Here is a 21,800-nt window from a genome sequence, read left to right on the forward strand (position 1 = left end):
TAGCTAATTTAGCCTCTCAGTCACACGGCTGATCCTTGGGGAGATGGCTGTGAGATGCTGGATGAGAACAGAGGCCAGGCCTAGAATGTAGCTTGTTTCATGACTTTTAAACCTTTATACATTTGGTAAGTGGCTCTTCCATTGTACTCTTACCCCAGGCCTCAAGATCCTAAGGAGCAGACCTGGAACAAGCATCTTTCAGGTCCCAGGATGGGCAGGAGCACACCAACCACCTGCCTGATGGAGAAACCATACACAACTTTGGAGAAGCCCCTGGCACAAGGCTTCCTCACTCCCTGAGCTGCAAACAGGCTGGGATTAGCAGAGACAAGAGGAGGGTTCAGGTTAGTGCAAGCACAGGAAGGAAGTACCCACCCTAGTCCCTTCTGAGATGGCCCCAGCTGTGCCCTCAGTCTCCTGCCACGGTGCATGGACAGGGAAGGACACTGTATCTGTGCACTTCGGCCTCTGATATTTACTCCTCAACTCCTCTCCATGACCCCAACACACACACCCTACCACATTCTCCACCCCATCGTCTGCTCTCTTGTCCCTGAGCATGACCTGTGTGTTCTTACCTTTTCCTCTCTCCCCTACCCCAACTCTTTATGTTTGCTGCCTCCTCCTCCTTCAAGACATCTTTTCTATGAATGGGCGAACAAAAGAAAAGATGATTTCCACAAGGTATGAAATTCTTACTATATGCTGGGAGCTATGCTAGACATTGGAATTCTCTGAACATCCCTACCACTCACTTGCTGAGTGAGACCAGGGAGAGTGGGGGTTGCAATGTCACAGTAGGTGGTCAGATGGCTGCTCCCACTGGGCCTCAAGAAGTGGCATTTTGTGGGGAATGTGTCAACCATAGTTCAAGGTCTGACCTTTGTTTTGGCAGCTTTAGAAATAAAATTTTCTCTGATTTAGCAGGATTAACATACACTAACCAAGTTCACAAGAAACTCATATATAAACCAAAATATCAACTTATTCTATTTCTAGGGGTATGATTGAAACCAACTTTGCAAAGATTATGACAGTGAGATAAGTCTAGCATGGTTTATTTCATCTTGCTTCTAGCCTCAGAGGCTGGCGCTCATTCCTGGTCACAGGTCAAGCTAACCATGGGAAGAATTTATAGTTTAACTTTGAAGCAAGGATGACAACAGTCCCTCCTTAAAACGGATCCCTTCCTTGCTCCAACCGAAAACTGCCTTTGTAAAACAATGAAAGGCCATGAGATTAGGATTATGGGAGGGCCTGAATTCTGCTTATATGCAGGCATAGTTTCTACAATCCCCTACTGCTCAGAAACTCTGGCCAGAGGTCACAAGATTTGTGACTTCCTCACTTGCTCCTATAGATAACATCACTATTGTAAAACCTAAGATTGGTCTTTCGAGATGTTTTTTCAGATTTTTTTTTTCATTCTGGTAACCAACTGACCCCATTCAGACCCTGGACTCGTGACTCAGCTAGTCCTGTGGCCCCCACCCAGAGGTTGACTCAGTTCCTGAGGACCATTTTCCACACCCCCATGATTTTATCCCCAACCAAATAGCAGCACCCATTCCCCAGCTCCCTGCTCACCAAATTATCCATAAAACCCTAGTCTCCGAGTTCTTGGAGAGGCGAATTTGAGTGATAATGAAACTCCAGTCCTTCCACTTGGCTGGCTTTGTGTTAATTAAGCTCTTTACTACAATAAGGTTGTCTCAGTGAATGAGTGAACTGGGCTTCCTGAGACCAGGAAAGTCAGTTCCAAATCCCTACAAGGGAGATGCCCAGCTGACCACCTTCACTTTTGATTTTCCTGCTTCCAGTAATCCGATAATTTAGTTTAACAATAATCTTCTTGCTTCCTGAGTTGTGTCTCCCTAAGTAAGGAGAAAAGAAATGTTAGTGTATTTGCTAGCGTGCATCTTCTGATCCTAGTGTATTTGTCAGCGTGCTTCCCTTTCTGAGATTCAGATGCACATTTCAGTGAGGTGTCTGTCCCCAACCACCAGACAAAAGAGACTTTACTTAGTGTTCTGCTCTTTGGTTGAGCAAAAAGGCCATAAAAGAGCTATTGATCCCCCCAGCAATATAAAACTATTCTTTTTCTAATCCACAAGAGCCAAGGAGAGCTAATTTAATCTCACAATTCATTAGCTCACTCTATTGTCTGAGATCTAAAACAGATGCAAGACCATCAGTGGAACACAAATTGCCATTTTGTGCAGCCCCAACTTCAAGCTGGTCCCCTGTGGCTCCCACCATTGAAACCCATTTGCAATTATTTCCATGGAGTTGGAGAAACGTGTTCCTGCTTATTAGCTAGTCAGCACCACCACAGTCTACCATTCTAATTTCTCCTCACAAGGGTCTTCCTTTCCTGTGGATTCTCCCATGTTGTTAGGGTTGAGCAGTTTCTCTCTTCCTGAAGACAGTCACCAGGGGACAGCTGATGCAGAGTCAGGCCCAAGCTTGTGACCAAGGCAATGATGATGACCTGGAGCCATATGGAATTGAGTAGCTTGGCCATGGATGCACGGGTCTGGATGAGGCAAAACTGGAAGAGGTTTGAGAAAAGAAGGCAACTAGGAGACAGAATAGTTAGGAGACAGAAGAATTCCCTTTCCCTGGAAGACTCCCTAAAATCAGACTCCAGAGATGCACCATGAACAGAATGAGGGGAGCAGAGATGATAACTTTCAGGCCAGCTTCTTGGGATGTGAAAGAATGGAGGGCACCCAAAGCTGGGCTCACTGTCCCCAAATACTCGTACATTGTGGGTAGACAATACTTCATTCCCTGAATTCCAGAGCACCATTGTTCTTGTTCCTGTGAGTATTGATAGTCTGTGTTTATTAATATTTGGGGATAAGGGTGTATTTTAAGGTTGCCTGGCATATAGGAGGGAGTTAGGGCAAAAGAGACCCCCACATACCTTAGATCTAGATCTATAAGGCATCAAATTAAGACAGCTCAAGACAGGAAGGATTCAGAGTCAAAACCACACAACTTGATAGGATGGAGGCTACAGGTGTGCCCGAGATACTGAACTCCTTGGAGCTCAGGGTGGTCAGGCCTGGTCACGTCTGGCTGCTAGTGGTTCACAGTTACTGCAGTGGGCTATGCAAATATGATCATCTTTCTGTGTGCCATATGTAAAGAGCTTGGGAAGTAATGTTTTAACCAATCTTTTTCTTCAATGACAAGGGTAAGGCAAAGTGATGTAAGCCCAAGAAAGCAGAATCCAGTTCTGCAATGTGAGGCATTAAATGTGATTGAGAGACTCCCAAAGGGACTCAGAGGTCAGGCACAGAATCTGGGAGAGTGAGAGGTCAGAACTCAGTGAGTGGCCTGAGAAATGGGCATGAGTGTCCCGTAAGAAGAATGGATCTTCACCAAGTGTTCAAGGCTGCAGTGAACTATGATCACACCACTGCATTTCAGCCTGGGCAACAGAGCGAGACCCTGCTCCGCACTCCCCACCTCTCAAAAAAAGAAGAATGGAGCTTGATACTGACTCATCTGTACTCACTTCTGTGACACCACACTACCACCCTGGGCTGTGGCCTGACCAAGACCAGACTGAAAGAGTGGATAGATTCTGTTTCTCAGGAGAATCAAGTAGGCACACTAGGTTCAAACAGGAAATGTCAGATTTGGTGGCAACACAGCACATTAAGGGCGATTGTTCTCCATATTTCTCTTCTATGATAATGTCAGATGCTGACATTATATGATATGATTTGGCTATGTCCCCACCCAAATCTCATCTTGAATTGTAGTTCCCATAATCCCCATGTGTCATGGGAGGGACTCAGTGGGAGGTAACTGAATCATGGAGGTGGGTTTTTCCCATGCTGTTATTATGGTAGTGAATAAGTCTCATGAAATCTTGATGGTTTTATAAAGGGCAGTTCCCCTGCACAAGCTCTGTTGCCTGCTGCCATGTAAGATGTGCCTTTGCTCCTTCGCTTTCCACATGACTGTGAGGCCTCCCCAGCCATGAAGAACTGTGAGTCCATTAAACCTCTTTTTCTTTATAATTACTCAGTCTTGGGTATATCTTTATTAGCAGCATGAGAACAGACCCATACACTTCCCCTGTACTCATATTCAGTGTCCTTTCATTTCCCAGCTTCCTCCCAGATATCTTACTTCCCCACAGCAAAGCCTGAGGCAAGGACTTGGATGCAAGTAGTTTATTTAGGAGGTGATCTCAGGAAATAAAAGCAAGAGAGTAGGAAGGGTGAGACAGGAAGGAGAAAAGGCAAATCTGGTGGTATGTTATACAGCTTGCTGCTGTGGGCAACTGGGGCTCAACAATGCTGGGACCTCATACAAAGCATGCAGAATACTCCCAGATTGGTGCATCTGAAGGATGGGAGGCCCAGTGGTCTTAACTTCTTTGCACTTCAGAGCTGTGCATAGGTGAGGGTGCTCTGGAACAGAGGGCAGATAGATGCATGGCATGCACTTGAAGCAAGGGGACTTTGAGCACATACAGAACTTAAATGGGCCTTTGGGAATGTGACATGGGCACCAGAGGTGTCTGTTTCTTCAATTGAAAAGGCTAGGTTACAGCCGTGGTTCTCAAAGTGTAATTCTACAGAATAGCTGCATCAATATCACCTAGGAACTTATTAGAAATGCAGATTCTTGGTTCTGAATCAGAAATTCTGGGGGTGAAGCCTAAGAATGTCCCATACACCCCTCCAAGTCAACACTCACCCCCACCCAACCCCTAGAGGCAATCACTGTTCTTAATTTTTTCCACTGTAGACTGATTTTGCCTCTTTTCAATTAAAAAAAAAAGAATTATATAGTAGGTACTCTTTTGGGTAAAGCTTCTTGCACTCAGCATAAAGTTTTGAGATTTTTTTCATATTGCTGTATCAATAGTTTATTCCTTTTTATTGCTGAGTAATATTCCACTGAATAAATATATCAGTTTCTTTATTCATTTGTCTGTTGATGGATGCCAGCTATGTTTCCAGTTTTTGATGATTTTGAATAAAGCTGTAATGAACATTCTTGTACAGCCTTTTTGGACAGGTACCATACTTCTTGCAGGCTAATAATAATAGAACACATTATGACTGCTTCACCTCTAAACCCCATGGTTATATAACGCTGTATTCTGTGGAAATCACTCTAACCCAATGGCTCTCAAATTTTAGTATGCACATCACAGCCTTCTTGTGCTTCAAAACACCAGACAGCATTGTAGCCCTGCAGTTGAGGGCCATTTGAAATAGAAAAATCACCAAAACAAACATGCAAAAGACATGGCACTAAACAGCCCTTGAAAAGGAAGGCAAAAGGCTGGGCATGGTGGCTCATGCCTATAATCTCAGCACTTTTGGAGGCCAAGGCAGGCAGATCACTTGAGGTCAAGAGTTCGAGACCAGCCTGGCCAACACAGTGGAACCCTGTCTCTACCAAAAATACAAAAATTAGCTGGGCATGGTGGCTTGTGCCTGTAATCCCAGTTACTCAGGAGGCTGAGACAGGAGAATTGCTTGAACCTGGGAGGTGCAGATTGCAGTCAGCCGAGATTGTGCCACAGCACACCAACCTGGGTGACAGAGCAAGACTGTCACAAAAAAAAGAAAAAGAAAAACAGGAAAGTATCTCATCGTTGAAACATATGTATAAGGATGACTGGAATTTTTCAGTACTCTGTGCATGTCTGCAAAAGTGTTGCCACAAACAAATTTTATCAAGTAGGTACACTTGCAAATATAGAACTGCAAATAATGAGGATCTATGCTATTTAGAACTTGAAATCTGATACTTCTTTCTTTTTTGAGACAGGGTGTTGCTCTGTTGCCCAGGCTGGAGAGCAGTAGCCTGATCATAGCTTACTACAGCCTCTAACACTTAGGCTCAAGCAATCCTCCTGCCTCAGCCTCCCAAGTAGCTAGGACTACGGGGATGCAACACCACATCCAGCTAATTAAAAAAAAAAATATATATATATATATATATATATATATATACATATATATATATATTTGTAGAGACAAGGTCTCACTATGTTACCTATGCTGGTTTCAAACTGGCCTCAAGTGATCCTCCCACCTTGGCCTCCCAAAGTGTTGGGATTGCTGGTGGACACTACCACATCCAGCTAATTAATTTTTTTTTTTTTTTTTTTTCAGGGATGGGGTCTCACCATGTTGCCAAGGCTGGTCCTGAACTCCTGGTCTGGAGTGATCCTCCCACCTCGGCCTTCAAGAGCTGGGATTATAGGCATGAGTCACTGTGTTCAGCCCATGTGGTAGTTTTTAATCAATGTTTCCTCTACCAGCTTTTTCCTTCATGCTACTCTTACCTCTTTCCCATAGGGGCATGAATCCTCCACTTCCAGAGTGGATAGTATTGAGATATCCCTTTGGGGTCTTTATGATAACCCTTTTACATGCTCCTCCCAGGGCAGGAGAGGGTGCTTCTGTTGGTGAAAGTTTGATGGCCATGAGACTCCTATTAACTGAGGTTAATAGGTTGAGTGGTCCGTTTCTCTCTGTTTCTTTCTACTCCATCCCCATCTCTCTTGAGCTTGAAGCCTGGAGCTCAGAGAACCACTGGAGGGAGGCCTGCAGATCTCCAGCTACTTGCCATGGGGGAATGGCAGATGTGAAGGGTAGGAAAACCCTTTTTCCATTTGCACCCAAGACATGCTCTCCAAGCCAGCTTCACCACTACTGAAGCCGATATTTTGATCTGGCTGATTATGTCTATTCTCAGTTTGATTAGAAATCTCAATTAGAGGAGGATGATTAATCCAAACTCCTAACACGCCAGTTTTCCATTTTGCTTGCTTTTGATTTATTGCCCCAGTTCTAGGATCAAAACATCTTTGTCCCCAGGGGCTGGTTTAAGACTCTTTTGAGCAGTGCTCATTATCCTGTATCCCCTTCAACATCAAGATTCTTTAATCAAGCTGGTGTGCTTTGAACCCTGATGTATTTTTTAGTCCTTTTGAGGGTTTCTGACCTACCTCATCAGTCCTTTCGAGAAGTCTGAATTTTAATGAAAGCTTGGTTTTACTCAACCAAGATCCCCTGCTACTCTGCTACTCACTACAGGGTGATAATTGTTTTAGTGCAGGGTTTTTCAACTTTGGAACTATTGACATTATGAGCCAGACAATTCTTTGTTGTTGAGGGAATGTCATCCCACAGAATGTTCAGCAACATTCTGGGCCTCTGTTCACTAGATGCCAGTAGCACTCCCTCCCTCCCCCACTGCCCAGTTGTGAAAACAAAAAATGTCTCCAGACATTGTCAAAGATCCCCTGGGGAACAAAAATCACCCTCGATTAAGAGCTACTTTTCTAGTGGAAAATGTACCCAGTATAGTGGGAGCAGAGTATAATGGAAAACGGACCCTGTCTTTCTGGCAGGGTCAGGGTAGGTGTCCCAGGGGAAGTAGCATTTGAGCTGGGCTTTGCAGTATTAGAAAGATCTCGTAGTCACAGATAGAATAATTTCTAAGGTATAATCAGGGAGGTATCCATGGCTCTCTGCGATGCCTTCTTGACCAAAACTACATTTCCTACTATTCCTATTCATGCCCTCAAACATCCTAGGGATCACCTGGAGAGACCTGGCTCTTGCCTACCTCTATGGTTTTGTTTATTCCATGTGATAGACTCTATCGCTATATGTACAAATTCTGCTTTTGCTAGTTGCATTTACTGAGCTGCGCACCCATTTTTGAATAAGGATTGAATTCCCAAAGCAAATTCCTCTAGAGATGGGTCATTTTCTCTTAAGCATTAAGCCTACACTTTGGATAGATGAAGGAGTAGGTTATGCTGTGAGCAGCATGAATATGTTGAATTCAGTGTTTTGGGGAATTTTAGGCATCACTTCAGATTATCATATGGCGGACTGTGGCACTTGTTGCACATTCATGAGAAGAGACCGGCTCACCTGGGATGTGACTCATCTGATGATGTACTGGTCTAGGGGTAGGGTAGGAGGGAATCTGGAATGAGTGTGGGAGGAACAAATTGACAGCATCCTTTCCCAGGTTGCTAAAATCCGTAGTAACACTGGTGGGTGGTGGGAGTCTCACAGCAGGGGTAGAAGAATCACGCAGAAACATCAATGAGTTTGGCCATTTATTGGTGCCACACAAAGGGAGGTTATGATTACAGTCTGGTTTTAAGTACTGAAATATCCACCAGGGTACCCCTTGAGGAGGCTGGGTAGAAGGGGAAATGGCAAAGCAGCACAGAGATGCAGGGAGGGCAATGGGCTGGGCCCTGTATGTCATACAATTATTTTGGAGGACAATGATGGGTAGGATTGTGCTTTACCCACCATGTTTTGTAGTAACATAACTTAGAATAATACTTGAATAAGCAGTACAGACAACAGGAGTAGCATCAAATATGTTAGCTAGTTTGTAACACCAGGCAGTTCATGTCATGTGGCCTCTCCTTCAAAAGTGAATCACTGTGGACCAAGCACCAGATACATCATCCCAGAGATTCATCTTGAAGTCAGAAAGGAGAAGAGCTAAGACCTGCACTCTCTGGAGTAGCAGCGTGCAGCTTTCAGAGTTTGGAAGATTTTAGTCAACTAAATGGGATGGTATTATCTAAAACAATATAATCCCTCACATTGTGTTTCAGATACTGGATGAAGGTTATCAGAAACATTCACTGACTATCTGAAAGCATCACAGTGGGATTTCAGCAGAGACGTGGCTGTCTCAGGAGATTGGACGGAGGTGTGCTCTTCTTTAAGAAAACCCATCACAAAACAAAGCATTCCTACAAAGGAGGCGCTGAAACGATTTCCTGATTGAAGAAAGTAATCACTATTAAGTCTCCTGGAATATTGTTCTCTCATGGTGTGTTTAATTACATTTTCATGTTTAAGAATTATATTAACCCACAACTTTCCAGAGAAGAGCTAAATATACTACTGTGAAAGACAACGTAAACCAAACTGGGTTTTGAATGTTAATGTAGTTAAGTACCAGGCCCTGCGGTGGCCCTCTCTATTTCATAGAGATATGTATCCAGTGTCTCCTGATACACTTCTCAGTTGCTTGATCCAGGTGAGAAGAAAGAAGGGCCTAGATAAAGTAAACCAACAACTCTGCTTCATGTCAGCACCCAAGTATCAAAGATGTAAGATACCATGCAGGTTCCTGCCTTCAGAGTCTTCCTGTTGATCTGAGTCCCCTCTTGTACAGCAAGAACTGGGACATGTCAAAATACTGACGACTCATCACTGAGTGATTGCCAAGGCAACAGATGATACCAACAGGACAGAAAACAGCAAGCCCTGTCTTCATTCTGGAGTCAAGAATGATGGACATCACACAGCTGTCTTACAACATAGCTCCAGTACAGGAAGCAAATATCCATGGCAAATAATTAGGAGCCAATGTTCTGCCTTTGAGAAACTGGAAAAAGACCTAGAATGGAGCACCCGGCCAAACTCTCTCCACATGTCTACCATCTTCTCCACCACGTGGGTTGTAAATAACGTGGTCCATTTTGTATACGGAGAAATTTGGCCTAGTTTAGTTGGTTGAGGTCAGTAGGAATCTGAGTTTGTTCCTGAGTTTTGTAAGCCTGGTCATACCCAGGTCTCTGATGACATGTATTTGACCCTATGCTAGTACAGTACCAGGTTAAATCAATCTAGCTTACTAAATGAATCCCCCTGAAAGCCTACACTACACTTCAGGGACAGTCTTTGCAAACTGCCTCATTAGTAAATATCAGATTCTCCTCCACTCATGTCACTAACAATTTGTCTCCTCTCCTCGAAAACCATTATTCACCAGAGATTGCTATCAGCCAGAAATGTTTATATTTAAAGGCAGAGAATACAATGATGTAATTATCATCTAGAAATAAGTTCTCTGGCTTTAGGTAAACATTTGTACTCTCCTCCTGTTTCTGGTCTATCTTGAATTTCATCCCAATCCCACTGTTTTATTTTTCACAGGAATTCATGAGAGTAATACATGTTAATGGCTTGGAAAAAATTAAAAGCACATAATATTAAATCTTAAATTCAAGGTACCCAAGCAATAAAACTGGCATTGGTCAGCAACACCATTACATGTTTAACAGAAGATGTATATAGAGAGTTTCACATACACTTACCCATTTGTATGCCTATCTATGTTTACATTAGTTCTGCCACCATCTAGATATTAGCACCATTTTTTTTTTAATAGCACCATTCTGCTGAACGGATAGGTAAAGGGAGACATGGGACATTGTGTTCCATGAAGAGTAGTAAGTGTATCTGTGCATGAGTCAGAAAATATGCTGCCCATCACATGAAGGCCACATCCTTGCCTTTCTCCCTGTCAAGAATTGGTTCTGCTATCTTCTTCCATTTGAGGCTTATGCCCCTCCACCCACCCACTTACTCTCTTTCTCTGGGTTCAGTTCATGTAAGTACCTTCCCTTAGAAATCACTTTGTCTAGAAATTTGCTCTGAATTTGAGACCAAGCCTACTTTGACTTCTGGTGGGAGGCAGGAACATCCAGAACAAGCATTCTAACTTTCATTTCAGTTTCTTTGGACTCCCTGATTCACCTGTTCTCCCCCAAGTAAAAGACCTTTAAGACTACATATTGAGTACACTGAGGAGTAGATCCTCTTTACCATACTTTTTAGAAATGTTTTTTCTCTAGATTAGAAGTTTGCACTATGTTCTTGTACTTAGTACAATTTACCTAGTTCTTTGAAATATTTTAATATGGAACCTCCATTTTCCAACCTGAGGAGAGGTGAGGACAGGTGGCAGCCCTAGAGCTGGTCATAGTGGTCTTTGCGTATACACCCCCTGCAGCAAGACAATGGTGGGACCTGAGCTCAGGCCCCCTGTAGGGACTGGAGGAAGGGAGGAAGTCAGCCAGGAAGACTCATTTTCCCTTCTGCGAAGGAGTGTGTATTTACCAGGAAAGTGGGAAGAATAAAGGCACACAGTTCCTTTTCCATAATAGTAAGAAATTGATTTCTGCTCATTTGCTTTTTACGAGTTTTCATAGAAATGCTCTTCAAGCCAGAAGTGTTTTCTGTGTAAGTGACCTAAACCCCTTAGGCTGTGTTTCTTATGCCTGTTTCCTCTTAGTCTAGTGTCTCGAGGTTGGCAGGAGATGCTAAGCAGCCCAGATACGGAGCCCTACAGGGATGGAGGAAGAGACTGAGGGATGTAACCAGCACTTTTTCTTCCTGCCCTAGTTGAACATGGGGTGAAGAAAGCAGTCCTCTGCCTGGATGAATTAAAGGAATGTTCCTAAAGCTCCACTGTGACATTTTAAATAGCAGCTGCCCCAGGCAGGGAGGAAAGAAAAAAAAAAAGAAAGGTATTCATCAAGATAAATTAAGAAGATTATTTGTCCCCTGGGTAAGTGTTGCCTGATACTCTTGAGGTAGTCAGGGAAAAAGCTGGTCTCTTTGTTTTTATCTTTAAGGGAGAACAAAAATACAATATTTCACAAATCTGTCTAACTTGGCATCTTTCCCAGGAGCCGATATCGGGTGCTGCCTGATTCTCCTAGCTATTTCACCTTCCTATCAGGGAGCAGCAAGTACGGCAGCCTAGGCCTCCTGTGAGGGATATTCTGTGGCTAGAGGAACACAGTGGATTTTGTTTCATTATGACCCAAAGCTGAACCTGAAATATATGAAGCAAAACCTCAATGAAGCAGCTCCCAGGGCTAAAGCATGTCACGGTCAGCAGGCTGCTGCAGTCTGGTGGAAGCTGGCTTCCTTTTGGGCTTAGAGTTCTTTTGGCTTTTGGAGCAACCGTTGCCTTCTTTGCCTCTGGGTGTGTGTGATGTGTGTCTGGGGACACGAGAAGCAGCACTCAGCCCTCACGGTGGGCACAGAACATTTCTTCATGGCTTTCAGTGTCTGGCAGAAACTGGCTGACAGCTTGTCCTTGGTGCAAAGTAAATCTGTGGAAGGAGAAAAAGAATAAGAAAAAAGTCCAAAGATTGTCCTTTGTAGATATACAAGCACAAATTCTATTAATGTAAGACTTTATATGTCTACCAAGAAAGGAGTCATAACAATTCATAATAGGTGGCATCTACTGAATGTTTATTATGCACCAGACACTGTGCAGAATGTTTATGCTAAACTGAATTATGTCACAATTCTTCACTCCCATGTAATTGTTTTATACAGAACATTCCCACCTTGCCATGGCTGCCTAGTGGGTGGAGAATCCTTCCCAACTACTTGCCTTTGGGTTCAGCTCTGTGACTTGCTTTAGACATGGGATGCTAGTAGACACGATCTCTGCAGTCACTTGGAATGTGCAGGAGGGCAAGCCTTCCCTGATGAGCCTCTGCTGTCACCATAAGAAGAACCTGGCTGGTGTAGCCACCAAGGGTGATAAGAGACACATGGGGCAGACCTAGACTCAACCTACAGTTAGCAGCCAAGGACCTCCAAAGCCAAGCTCAATCACCTGAATCTTGGCTGACCTATAGATGCTCAGCAAAAAATACATGACTGTGCATTATATGAGAAAGACACACACACATGCATGTTTATAGCAGAACAATTCACAATTGCAAAGATATGGAACCAAACTAAGGGCCTGTCAACCAATGAGTGGATACAGGAAAATGTGGTATATATACACCAGGGAATATTACTCAACCAAAAAAAAAAAAAAAAAGGAATGAAATAATGTCTTTGGCAGCAACTTGGGTGAAGCTGGAGGCCATTATTCTAAGTGAAGTAACTTCAGGAATGGAAAACCAAATATATGTTCTCATTTATAAGTGGAGGCTAAGCTATGAGGACTCAGAGGCATAAGAATGATATAATAGACTTAGGAGGCCCAGGGAGGAAACTTGGGGGTGGTAAGGAATGAAAGACTACATATTGGGTATAGTATACACTGCTTGGGTGATGGGTGCACTAAAATCTCAGAAATCGCCACTAAGGAATGTGAATTTTGGTTATTCCCCACAACTACATTGGTACCCCCAAAACTATTGAAATTAAAAAAAGAAAAAATTACATGAGTGTAGTTTTAAACCCCTGAGTGTCGGGGTGCTTTGCTATGCAGTATTGCTATGGAAATGAATGCAGTGTCTTCCATGCTTCACTACATTTCATCTCTACAGTGCTACTAGCAGACAAGTATTTTTTCCATTTCACAAATGACGAAAGTAAGGCCTCAAGTAGTGAAGAACTTGTATAAGGTTGTCCAGCTGATAAATGGCATGGCCAGATCTGAACACAGGCAGTCTTAACTCTAGAGCTGGTGCTCTAATCAATCACACTATTCAGAGTGTCAAGCCAACAACCAGTCAGCAAAATAACCAATGCTTCTGGGCCGAGCATGGTGGCTCACGCCTGTAATCCCAGCACGTTGGGAGGCTGAGGCGGGCGGATCACGAGGTCAGGAATTCGAGACTAGCCTGGCCAACATGGTGAACCCCCGTCTCTACTAAAAATACAAAAAGTAACTGGGCATGGTGGCGGGCGCCTGTAATCCCAGCTACTCAGGAGGCTGAGGCAGGAGAATCTCTTGAAACTGGAAGGTGGAAGTTGCAGTGAGCCGAGATCATGCCATTGCACTCCAGCCTGGGCAATAAGAGTGAAACTCTGTCTCAAAAAAAAAAGAAAAAAAAATAATAACCAATGCTTCCAGAGAGAGTGAGGGATACAGACATAAACTGTGATCCCCGCCCTGCAGAACTTTACCATGGAGGTGAAGGCAGAAGACACGTACAAATAATTCCCAGAGTAAGTATACAATTAGTCACCTGAGTTCTAACCCTTGTTCTCCTCTAACTCGCTCTGGGCAAGTGTGTCCTTTAATTTTCTTGGCCTTGCTTTTCCCATACATGAGTCAGGGAACGAGAGTGGGTTGCTCAGGGACCACCCCCACACACTTGTACGGGTGGTTCTCAGATGGCACTGGCCCACAGTTTCCGGGTCTGTAAATAATTCAATTAGATTTTTTTTTTTTCTAGAAAGTGAAGTTGTTTTAAGCTTGCCTTAGGTACCTCTTGGAGCTCTCGTCTTTCTTTCTCCTTTACAGAGAAAATATTTTCATAGTTCTGAAGAAAAGCACTTTCATAAACAGGCCGCTGTCCTTTGTAAAGGGAACAGTCAGGAAAAGTAGAAATGGAAATAATAGCCTCTCCACCCCAAATTTGTGACAGTATCTTTGCATCTCTATGCTTTTTTCACCTTTAGATCATAAAGGCAAAAAATTCTTTTTATCTCCTCAGAACTCCTTATTCTCTTAACTGTGCCTTATTTTTGTGAAGAAATGAATGTCTTCTGTTAGCTTCCAGAGTCCCGTTTGGTGCTGAAGTTTTAAGTGCCCTTAGGAATTGGTAACATATAATGCTCCTAGATTCCAAAATCTGAGTCTTCATCTTTCCTTCTTCAGGCCTCTTCTTTAAGCCTCTTATAAAAACCCTGTCTCTCTTAAAACCCCACAGGAAATTGCCTGACACCCTTGGGAGTTTCAGAGAGAGTACATGTTTTTGTATTTTGAGACGGTTCCCTCTGTCTCCCAGGCTGGAGTGCAGTGGTGCAATCTCGGCTCACTGCAACCTCTGCTGCCCGGGTTCAAGTAATTCTCCTGCCTCAGCCTCCTGAGTAGTTGGGCAGGCATGTGCCACCACACCCAGCTAAATTTTTTATTTTTTTTTGTATATTTAGTAGAGACGGGGTTTCACCATGTTGGTCAGGCTGGTCTTGAACTCCCGACCTCGAATGATCTGCCTGCCTCGGCCTCCCAAAGTGCTAGGATTACAGGTGTGAGCCACTGTGCCTGGCCTTGTTTTTCTTTTTGTTTCAGATTTTCTCCTCAAAATTCAACTTCAGAGAGTACATGTTTTGACCAAGCATGTCTCTTGTGGAATGTCCCTTTGAGCTCTTCATCTCCCTCATCCCAGCAGAGCAGTGGGTGTTGTTCACGGGACCTGGGCCATGCATTGTGTGTGCTGCTGATCGGAACAAGGCAAGGCTTCCTTCCCGGGCTCTGGGAATCCCCTGGCAGGGTAGTCCAAGCATCACAAAGCCGCCCCAGTTTCTTAGCCAGCCTCTCCTGAAGTCTCTGTGGATGGAGGCTGGAGAGAGCACAGGTGGGGCGGCTCTTTGCCCCACAATCTCGTCGCTGTGTCTGTGAGTGCTCTAGGGCTGCTGCCCAGGAGGAGAAAGACAGAGGAAGGGTGGAGGCTCAGCTGACAGCCACCGTTCCACAAAGCTTCTTCTGGCAGCGCTGACCCACATGAGTCCCCTCTGTCTCCATCTCCAAACAGGCATTATTGTATTACACACTTGGGCACGGCACCATACTCTCTCTTGACCTGCTCTGTAAATTGAGCATGAACCTCTTCTGCTAAGGGCGAAAGGTATCTGCCATTATAAAAAAGCACCTCTAGGAGGCCCCCTAAAGGTTGTGGGTTGAACTGTATCCTTTGAAATGTACCCCATAGTGGAAGTCCTCACCCTTTGTATCTGTGAATGTGATCTGATTTGGAAATAAGATCCTGGCAGATAGAATAATGATGTCAATCAAGATGAGGTCACTCTGAACTAGGGTGTGCCCTTCATCCAACCTGAGTGGTGTCCTTCTAAAAAGAGGAGAAGAGACACAGACACACACATACAGAGGAGGAAAAGCCATGCTGAGACACAGACACAGAGAGGAAAGACAGCCATGTGGTAATGGAGGCAGAGACTGGAATTCAGTTTCTGTAAGCCAAGGAATGCCAGTGGTGGCCGGCAACCGCCAGAAGCCAGGAGAATGGCTGTGGCCCTACCAATACCTTGATTTTGGACTTCTAGCCTCCAGAACTGTGAAAGAATAGATTTCTGTTGTCTTTAGTCACCTAGTTTATTGTAGTTTGTTATGGCAGCATGAATATGTGTGCTTGTAGCCCAGGAAGCTAATACACCCCTTCTTCCATGAAAGTAGAAAAAACACAGATACAAACTATTAAGCATTTATCACATACTAGGCAATGTTTGATATATACTATACCATTTGATTGTCACAGAAATCAATAGATGTGGGTGCATCTATTCTTTTAATAACTGAGGGTTCCAGAGAAGCTTAGCAATTGACCCAACATCACACAGCTGGTACATAGATGGTGCTGCTGGAAATTGAATGTTGTCTCAATAGCTCCCAAGCTTTGTCTCTGAGAGAATGAATCTCTTGTACTGGTGATGGGGCAGGAGAAGATCATATGAATAGGTCTTCTCTGCCCAGAACATCTTCTTTTTCTCAACACAGGAGGCCCACTTGTCAGGTTAGGTCAACACCTAAATGACTGAAAGAGACTCAACCAAGCCTGGAATCCTCACATGTTCTTGGAAACCATGAGATAAGAGCCTTGCTTTTCAATAGTCCTTGGAGCCTGGATACGTGCAAGGTCCTGGGGCCCCATTTTTTGAGAGTGGGGGACCGGAAGGAAGAGTGGAGGATGAGAGTGGCCTATATGGGCAGTCTGTGTTCCAGAACTATATTTAGCAACTCATTTAGATGACCATGAGCCCAACATGATGACAGGGCTCAATTACATCAGTTCTCCCTATTGCTGTGAAACAATGAAGGCTTGTTGTGTTCATCAGTCAATTGGATTCCACTTCCAAAGTACATACAATGCTTATAATTATGGGCAACTTGGAGAGGAGATCCCAATTTGCCTCTGCTGGTTCAACAGAAACCACATTTGGAAATTTAAAGGGACAGTTACACACCTGTATCTTTGTTGTCAGCTGTGTTATCAGGGGATAATATTTTGTTCACCAAAGAAGCTTGAAAAACAATTTCAATGTTGTTGACAAATACAGCTTCATGACTTTGGGCTTCTTGAGGCCAAGAACTGTATTTTACTCATGTCTTTCTCCTCAGCTCTTAGCACTTCTCTGAGACATCTTGTGATCAATATTTTGTTGAATAAGTGAATGAATGAGATCCTATTCATCTGGCAGAATATTCTTTACTAGAAAATTTACCGACTCAAATGTTCATTTGTATCAACATTGGATCTAAGTACTGTTTCTATTTTTTTTTTTTTTGGCCTTTTCTACCCCTCCTCAAATTAAAAACAATAGCAGCAGCAACAACAAAACAACCCCAGGAATGGTAGGCTTAAGGGTTTTGCTTTTGTTTTTTAATCAATATGAATGTAATGCTGAGAATAAAGCTGATACTTGGTAAATGAATTTTCTTGATTTTTTTCCATATAGATATGTGGAAAGGGTTTTGTAGGCACTAATGTGGAAATAATAGTTCCAATTTAGATTTTAAGTCATTAAAACTTCAGATGGTTTCTAAAAGAAGTAAAATGACCTGGAGGGAACTAAACCTTATATGAATTCATACCTGATATTATAAAATATACTTAGGAGTATGTTATGTTTATTGTGAAAGCTGATTGACAAGAGTCTGGGCATTGAATGAATATTTTCAAAGAATTTTAGAGAATTATAGGGGTCAGGGTAGGTGGCTGGTTTCTTAAATCAAGGAATTTCTTATAACTCTTCTTTCATTTTCCTTCTATGTGAGTAGGCATGGCTCTGCCTTCAAAATAAGCTAGTAATTAACTTTTGTGGCCCTGATAATTGTCAGTGAGTGGAATTCATTGTTAAGCACATCAATTGCCAGCCAACTATTGGTTGCCATTTATTCTGTGTGAGATTTCAAGATGAAAACTACCATCTATGCATTTAACCCTGTTTTGATTATTGAAGATTTTATTGTCCAGCAATAGGACAGTTGAAGACAACCTACATATAATTCAAAATAACAAGCCCTAACACTAGGCATGATCAACCAAGAGTAAGTTGCTGCTTCAGTTATATAAAAAATAACACAACATAGAAGGGATTCTATAGCCTCAACTATTTAAAGTATGTTACCATAGAAGGTGATGAAATGAAATGAAAGGAAAAGAGTCTCAAATTGGTCCCTTGGTCTAGAACGAGGTGCTTCTCAAACTTTGATGTGCACATAAATCACCAGAGATCTTGTTAAATGAAGATTCTAATTCAGTGGGTCTAGAGTGAAGCCTGAGAGCCTCAAACTCCCAGGAGATGCCAATTCAGCTTGTCCAGGGACCATATTTTGAGAAGCAAGAGTCTGGAAGACATAAATAACACCTCTGAAAATGAGCTCTAGGTGGTTCCTTCTGGAATTTCAAGTAAGGCCAATGAAAGCCACCCTTAAGTGCAAGTCAGTAAGAAGATTCCTGTGATAATCATGCCTAAAGCATTTCCTCGCTCAGTGCATTTTTATCAGTATTTCCAGACCAGATCTCTCTCCTGGCCTCCATACCTGTAGAGCAAACCAATCACAGGACTCCCTTACCTAGATAATTCACAGACTCCTTAACAAACATGTCCCAAACAGAACTCAATAGCTTCCCTCTTTCCCAAAGCTCCTGTTGGGCTTCCTCTCTCAGTGCATGGTAGCTTCATCTACTCAGCTGCCCAAGTCAAAAGTATGGGCATTAGCCTTTCTCTCCTTTCTCCCAGCACAAAGGGCTATCAAATTTTTCTTTTAATGAGCTCCTGAATATACTAACTTCTCTGTTTTTAATTTTATTTAGAAATTTTACATGTCAATGGAGCCCAAACAATCAGTGGAATGGACATTATAGGTCATAGCTGAACCTACCCAACCTATAGGAGCTCCTTTGTCTCTCATGCAGAGAGCCTCCTGTAAATTCACTTCTCCTGGGGTAGCCCTTGGCCAATAGATGAAGAGTGTGGGAGTGTGAATGTACAGCTTACTGGCTCAGGAGTGGACAAATTGGGGGTATAACTTGTGCTCTGGAGCTGCCTGGAGGACCAGGCTGAAGCTAGGACTCAGGTTCCTGAGAAGGCACCCTGGCTGTGTCTCCTCCCTTTTCCATCCAGCTTCCTCCACTCCCTTAATGATCTTCCCTGGAAATACTTACTTAATGAATCCCTTGCACACACACTTTCACCCCAGAGCCTGCTTCTGGGAGACCTGGCCTAACGCAGTGGTACCAGATTTATAGAGATGACCATTTCACACTTGACTGGGTTCCTAAGAAAGGCTGGGATATCCCTCAAGACATCTTTGAAAGCATGAAAGCATAGAAGTAATTCTCATCCACGTTGGATGACATCAGTGTGAACAGGATTAGAGAGAGAAAATGGTAGTTTATGATAATAAATAATAAAAAAAGAAAAATGGATAAGATACTCTCTCAAGAAGTTAGGATTCAAACCTCACCAGATCAGATAGCTTGTTCCCAGTGTTACTGACTGACCTCTTTAACATTAAGATTTTCTGTTCAGTAAAAGAAATGTAAAGCTATTTACAAGTTGTATCATGCAGGATGACATTTGTGCAAAGATCTCTTTCTCTCCAAGCAAACCCATTCACCCACCGGCACTTTTCTTGCAGGCCTGCTGGTTGCATTTTTTGAATTCTGGAGGTCTGGGTTTGTGATCACACAGGCATCGGTCTTGGTCTTCAGTTTTATTGCCCTCTGAGGGCACACATTGGACAGTCCTCTTCTGAAAGCCACCTCCACAGGAAGTGGAACACTGAAAGAGAAGGTGAACAGAGAGTCAGAAGTCCTCCCCATGACTCCCAATGAAACACCAGTAGAACACCTCCAACCCCACTGTGGTCAAGAATGGAAACATCTCAATAACCAGAAACCTTTTTGAAGGATCATAGAATAAAGGCACTAATAATTTGGAGATGTGAGTTTAGAGAGACTCTGTACTACAGGTTGTGTGGATTGAATCTGACTGAAATTACTATTAGGTTCTCTGCAGAACGTGCTCCTTTTTCACAGGTTTGAGAATGGCCTGATGCCACTCGCCACATGGCTACAGCACTGGGCTCCAGGAACCTATGTTGGTGCCGTGGGACCCAGCCACCTGGCCACAGCTGACTGGTCTAGTGAAGCTCCCTGCATTGAACTGGGCCAATCAGTCACTTCCTTGGGAATTTGAATTGAGACCCAGCAAGAGATTCCATCTAAGGCTGAAATTTGAAAACTTGGGTGTTGTTGGTGGCCACATTTCCTGCTAAGTAGAATGAGTGAAAACCAGATGGCAGAAAAGGTGAATGGAATGAAGCATGTGCTTAGAGAGGAATGGGAATGAGGGAGACATTGCCCATGGGGTTTGCACCCTTGGTTCTAGCTAAAACTCCCAACCCAAACATTCATCTTCGCATTATGAGTATATGGAGTGAAACATATGGAGGGAGGTTGAATTGCAAGCAAAGTAGAATACAATTTCATATCTGGGTCATGGTACCTCGGCCTGAACTAATTTTGATTTGGGGCTGGGGATTGGATGTGAGGAGGGGTGGAGCTACCAGAAGAGATGAACGTTGGGTGAAAAGAGAAGTGGGAGGGAAAGACCCCAGTGGCATGGAGAGAATGTGGAATGGGGGTAGGGACAGGGCTGAGCATGGAAGCTGGGGAAGAAGCAGAGCAACAGCGGACCCAGCTCTGTGCCTAGCTGGACCAGGTCCCCTCAAGCCATTCTAACGATAAGGTTCCACTGCAATGTCATGATCGCCCACCTGGCTGCAGGAGGGAGATTCGCTGGCCTGGGAAAGCAGTTTACATAAGATTCTTCAGGATGTAAGAAAATGTGCCTGAACTTACCACATGTGCTCTTTTCTTAAATTATTTTTTGAGGTAAAATATATAAAACATAAAATATACCATTTAAACCTTTTTTTTTTTTGAGACAAGGTCTGGCTGTATCACCCAGGCTGGAAGGCAGCAGCACAATCTCAGCTCACTGCAACCTCCCTCTCCTGGGTTCAAGTGATTCTCCTACCTCAGACTCCCAAGTAGCTGGGACTACAGGCGTGTGCCACCACACCCAGCGACTTTTTCCTCTGGCACACACGCTAAGTCAACTGGAAGTTTAGCCATTTGTTTCCAGATTCCAGTTTTATTTTTTATTTTTGGCAAGAGGGAGCTAAAGATAGATCAGTGTAATTTTACAGATTCCAAAATTGTATGAACCCATCTCTCTGCTCTTGTCTCCTGCCTCCATCTTTGTCCTTGTGGGTTTGTGCCATTTTTAGTGTTTTATCCCTTCTGCCTATTTAGTGGAGTTTTGAGAACAAAGGCAAATGTATATGTTCAATCCATAGCTTGTGTAGTTTCACTTAATAATAGATCATGGAGGTTATGAGTGATCCCAAAGGCTGGCCTGGTAGGTGTTATGCACTCTCTCATTATCCCTCCATTCTTTGCTATGCACAATTGGTTAATTCCTGACACACAGCTCTTCTAAGGAACTTCAACCCAAGTCCACCCCCGATAGATTCACCTGGAACTCCTTCAGGGAGTTAAAGGGAGACTTAAAAATGTTCTTTTACAATTTTGAATCTTCTATGAGATTGTTTCCCTGAATGGGCCCAAACTTACAGCATTTTTATGACTTCACATTGTATCACATTTTCTCTTTTCGAGGTCATGTTTGCTTTGATTAGAGGTACTTGTTTTGTTATACAGAGCTCTGAGATATTTATAAAGAGCCTAGTCCTGAAATATATCCAGGCAGCTGGGGCAAGGCCTGCCAGGAGTAAGCATGGCCTCTGCTCAGGCCCATGTGGCTGGAGAAGGCCACTGCTGCCTTGATCCAATCTGCCATGATGTTAATAATGAATTTTGTGAAGCTCATGGCTAGACTGGGCACATAAATCTTGCTCAGAGGAGTGAATATTAGTTTGGTAACTATTTATTGGGTGCCAACAGATAAACATTCTAGCAAAGGGACAAGTGTTAAGTAAATATGATCAATCAACTTGATGGA

The 21,800-nt window shown here is 43.3% G+C and overlaps 1 protein-coding gene across 1 annotated transcript in view; it reads right to left on the bottom strand.

Moving 5' to 3' along the window:
* Positions 1-8,109: 8,109 nt before the first annotated feature.
* Positions 8,110-21,800, bottom strand: part of ADAMTS12 (ADAM metallopeptidase with thrombospondin type 1 motif 12) — a 381,409-nt gene continuing 367,718 nt past the window's right edge. The window contains exons 23-24 of the mRNA XM_054489129.2: positions 19,394-19,553; positions 8,110-11,941 (exon numbers count right to left, since the gene is read on the bottom strand). Coding sequence (XP_054345104.1) covers positions 11,763-11,941; positions 19,394-19,553 — 339 coding nt within the window. The 3' untranslated portion in view covers positions 8,110-11,762. The remainder of the gene's footprint in view (positions 11,942-19,393; positions 19,554-21,800) is intronic.

The sequence above is a fragment of the Pongo pygmaeus genome, chromosome 4 (genome assembly GCF_028885625.2).
Source record: "Pongo pygmaeus isolate AG05252 chromosome 4, NHGRI_mPonPyg2-v2.0_pri, whole genome shotgun sequence".
In the NCBI taxonomy this organism is placed as follows: Eukaryota; Metazoa; Chordata; class Mammalia; order Primates; family Hominidae; genus Pongo; species Pongo pygmaeus.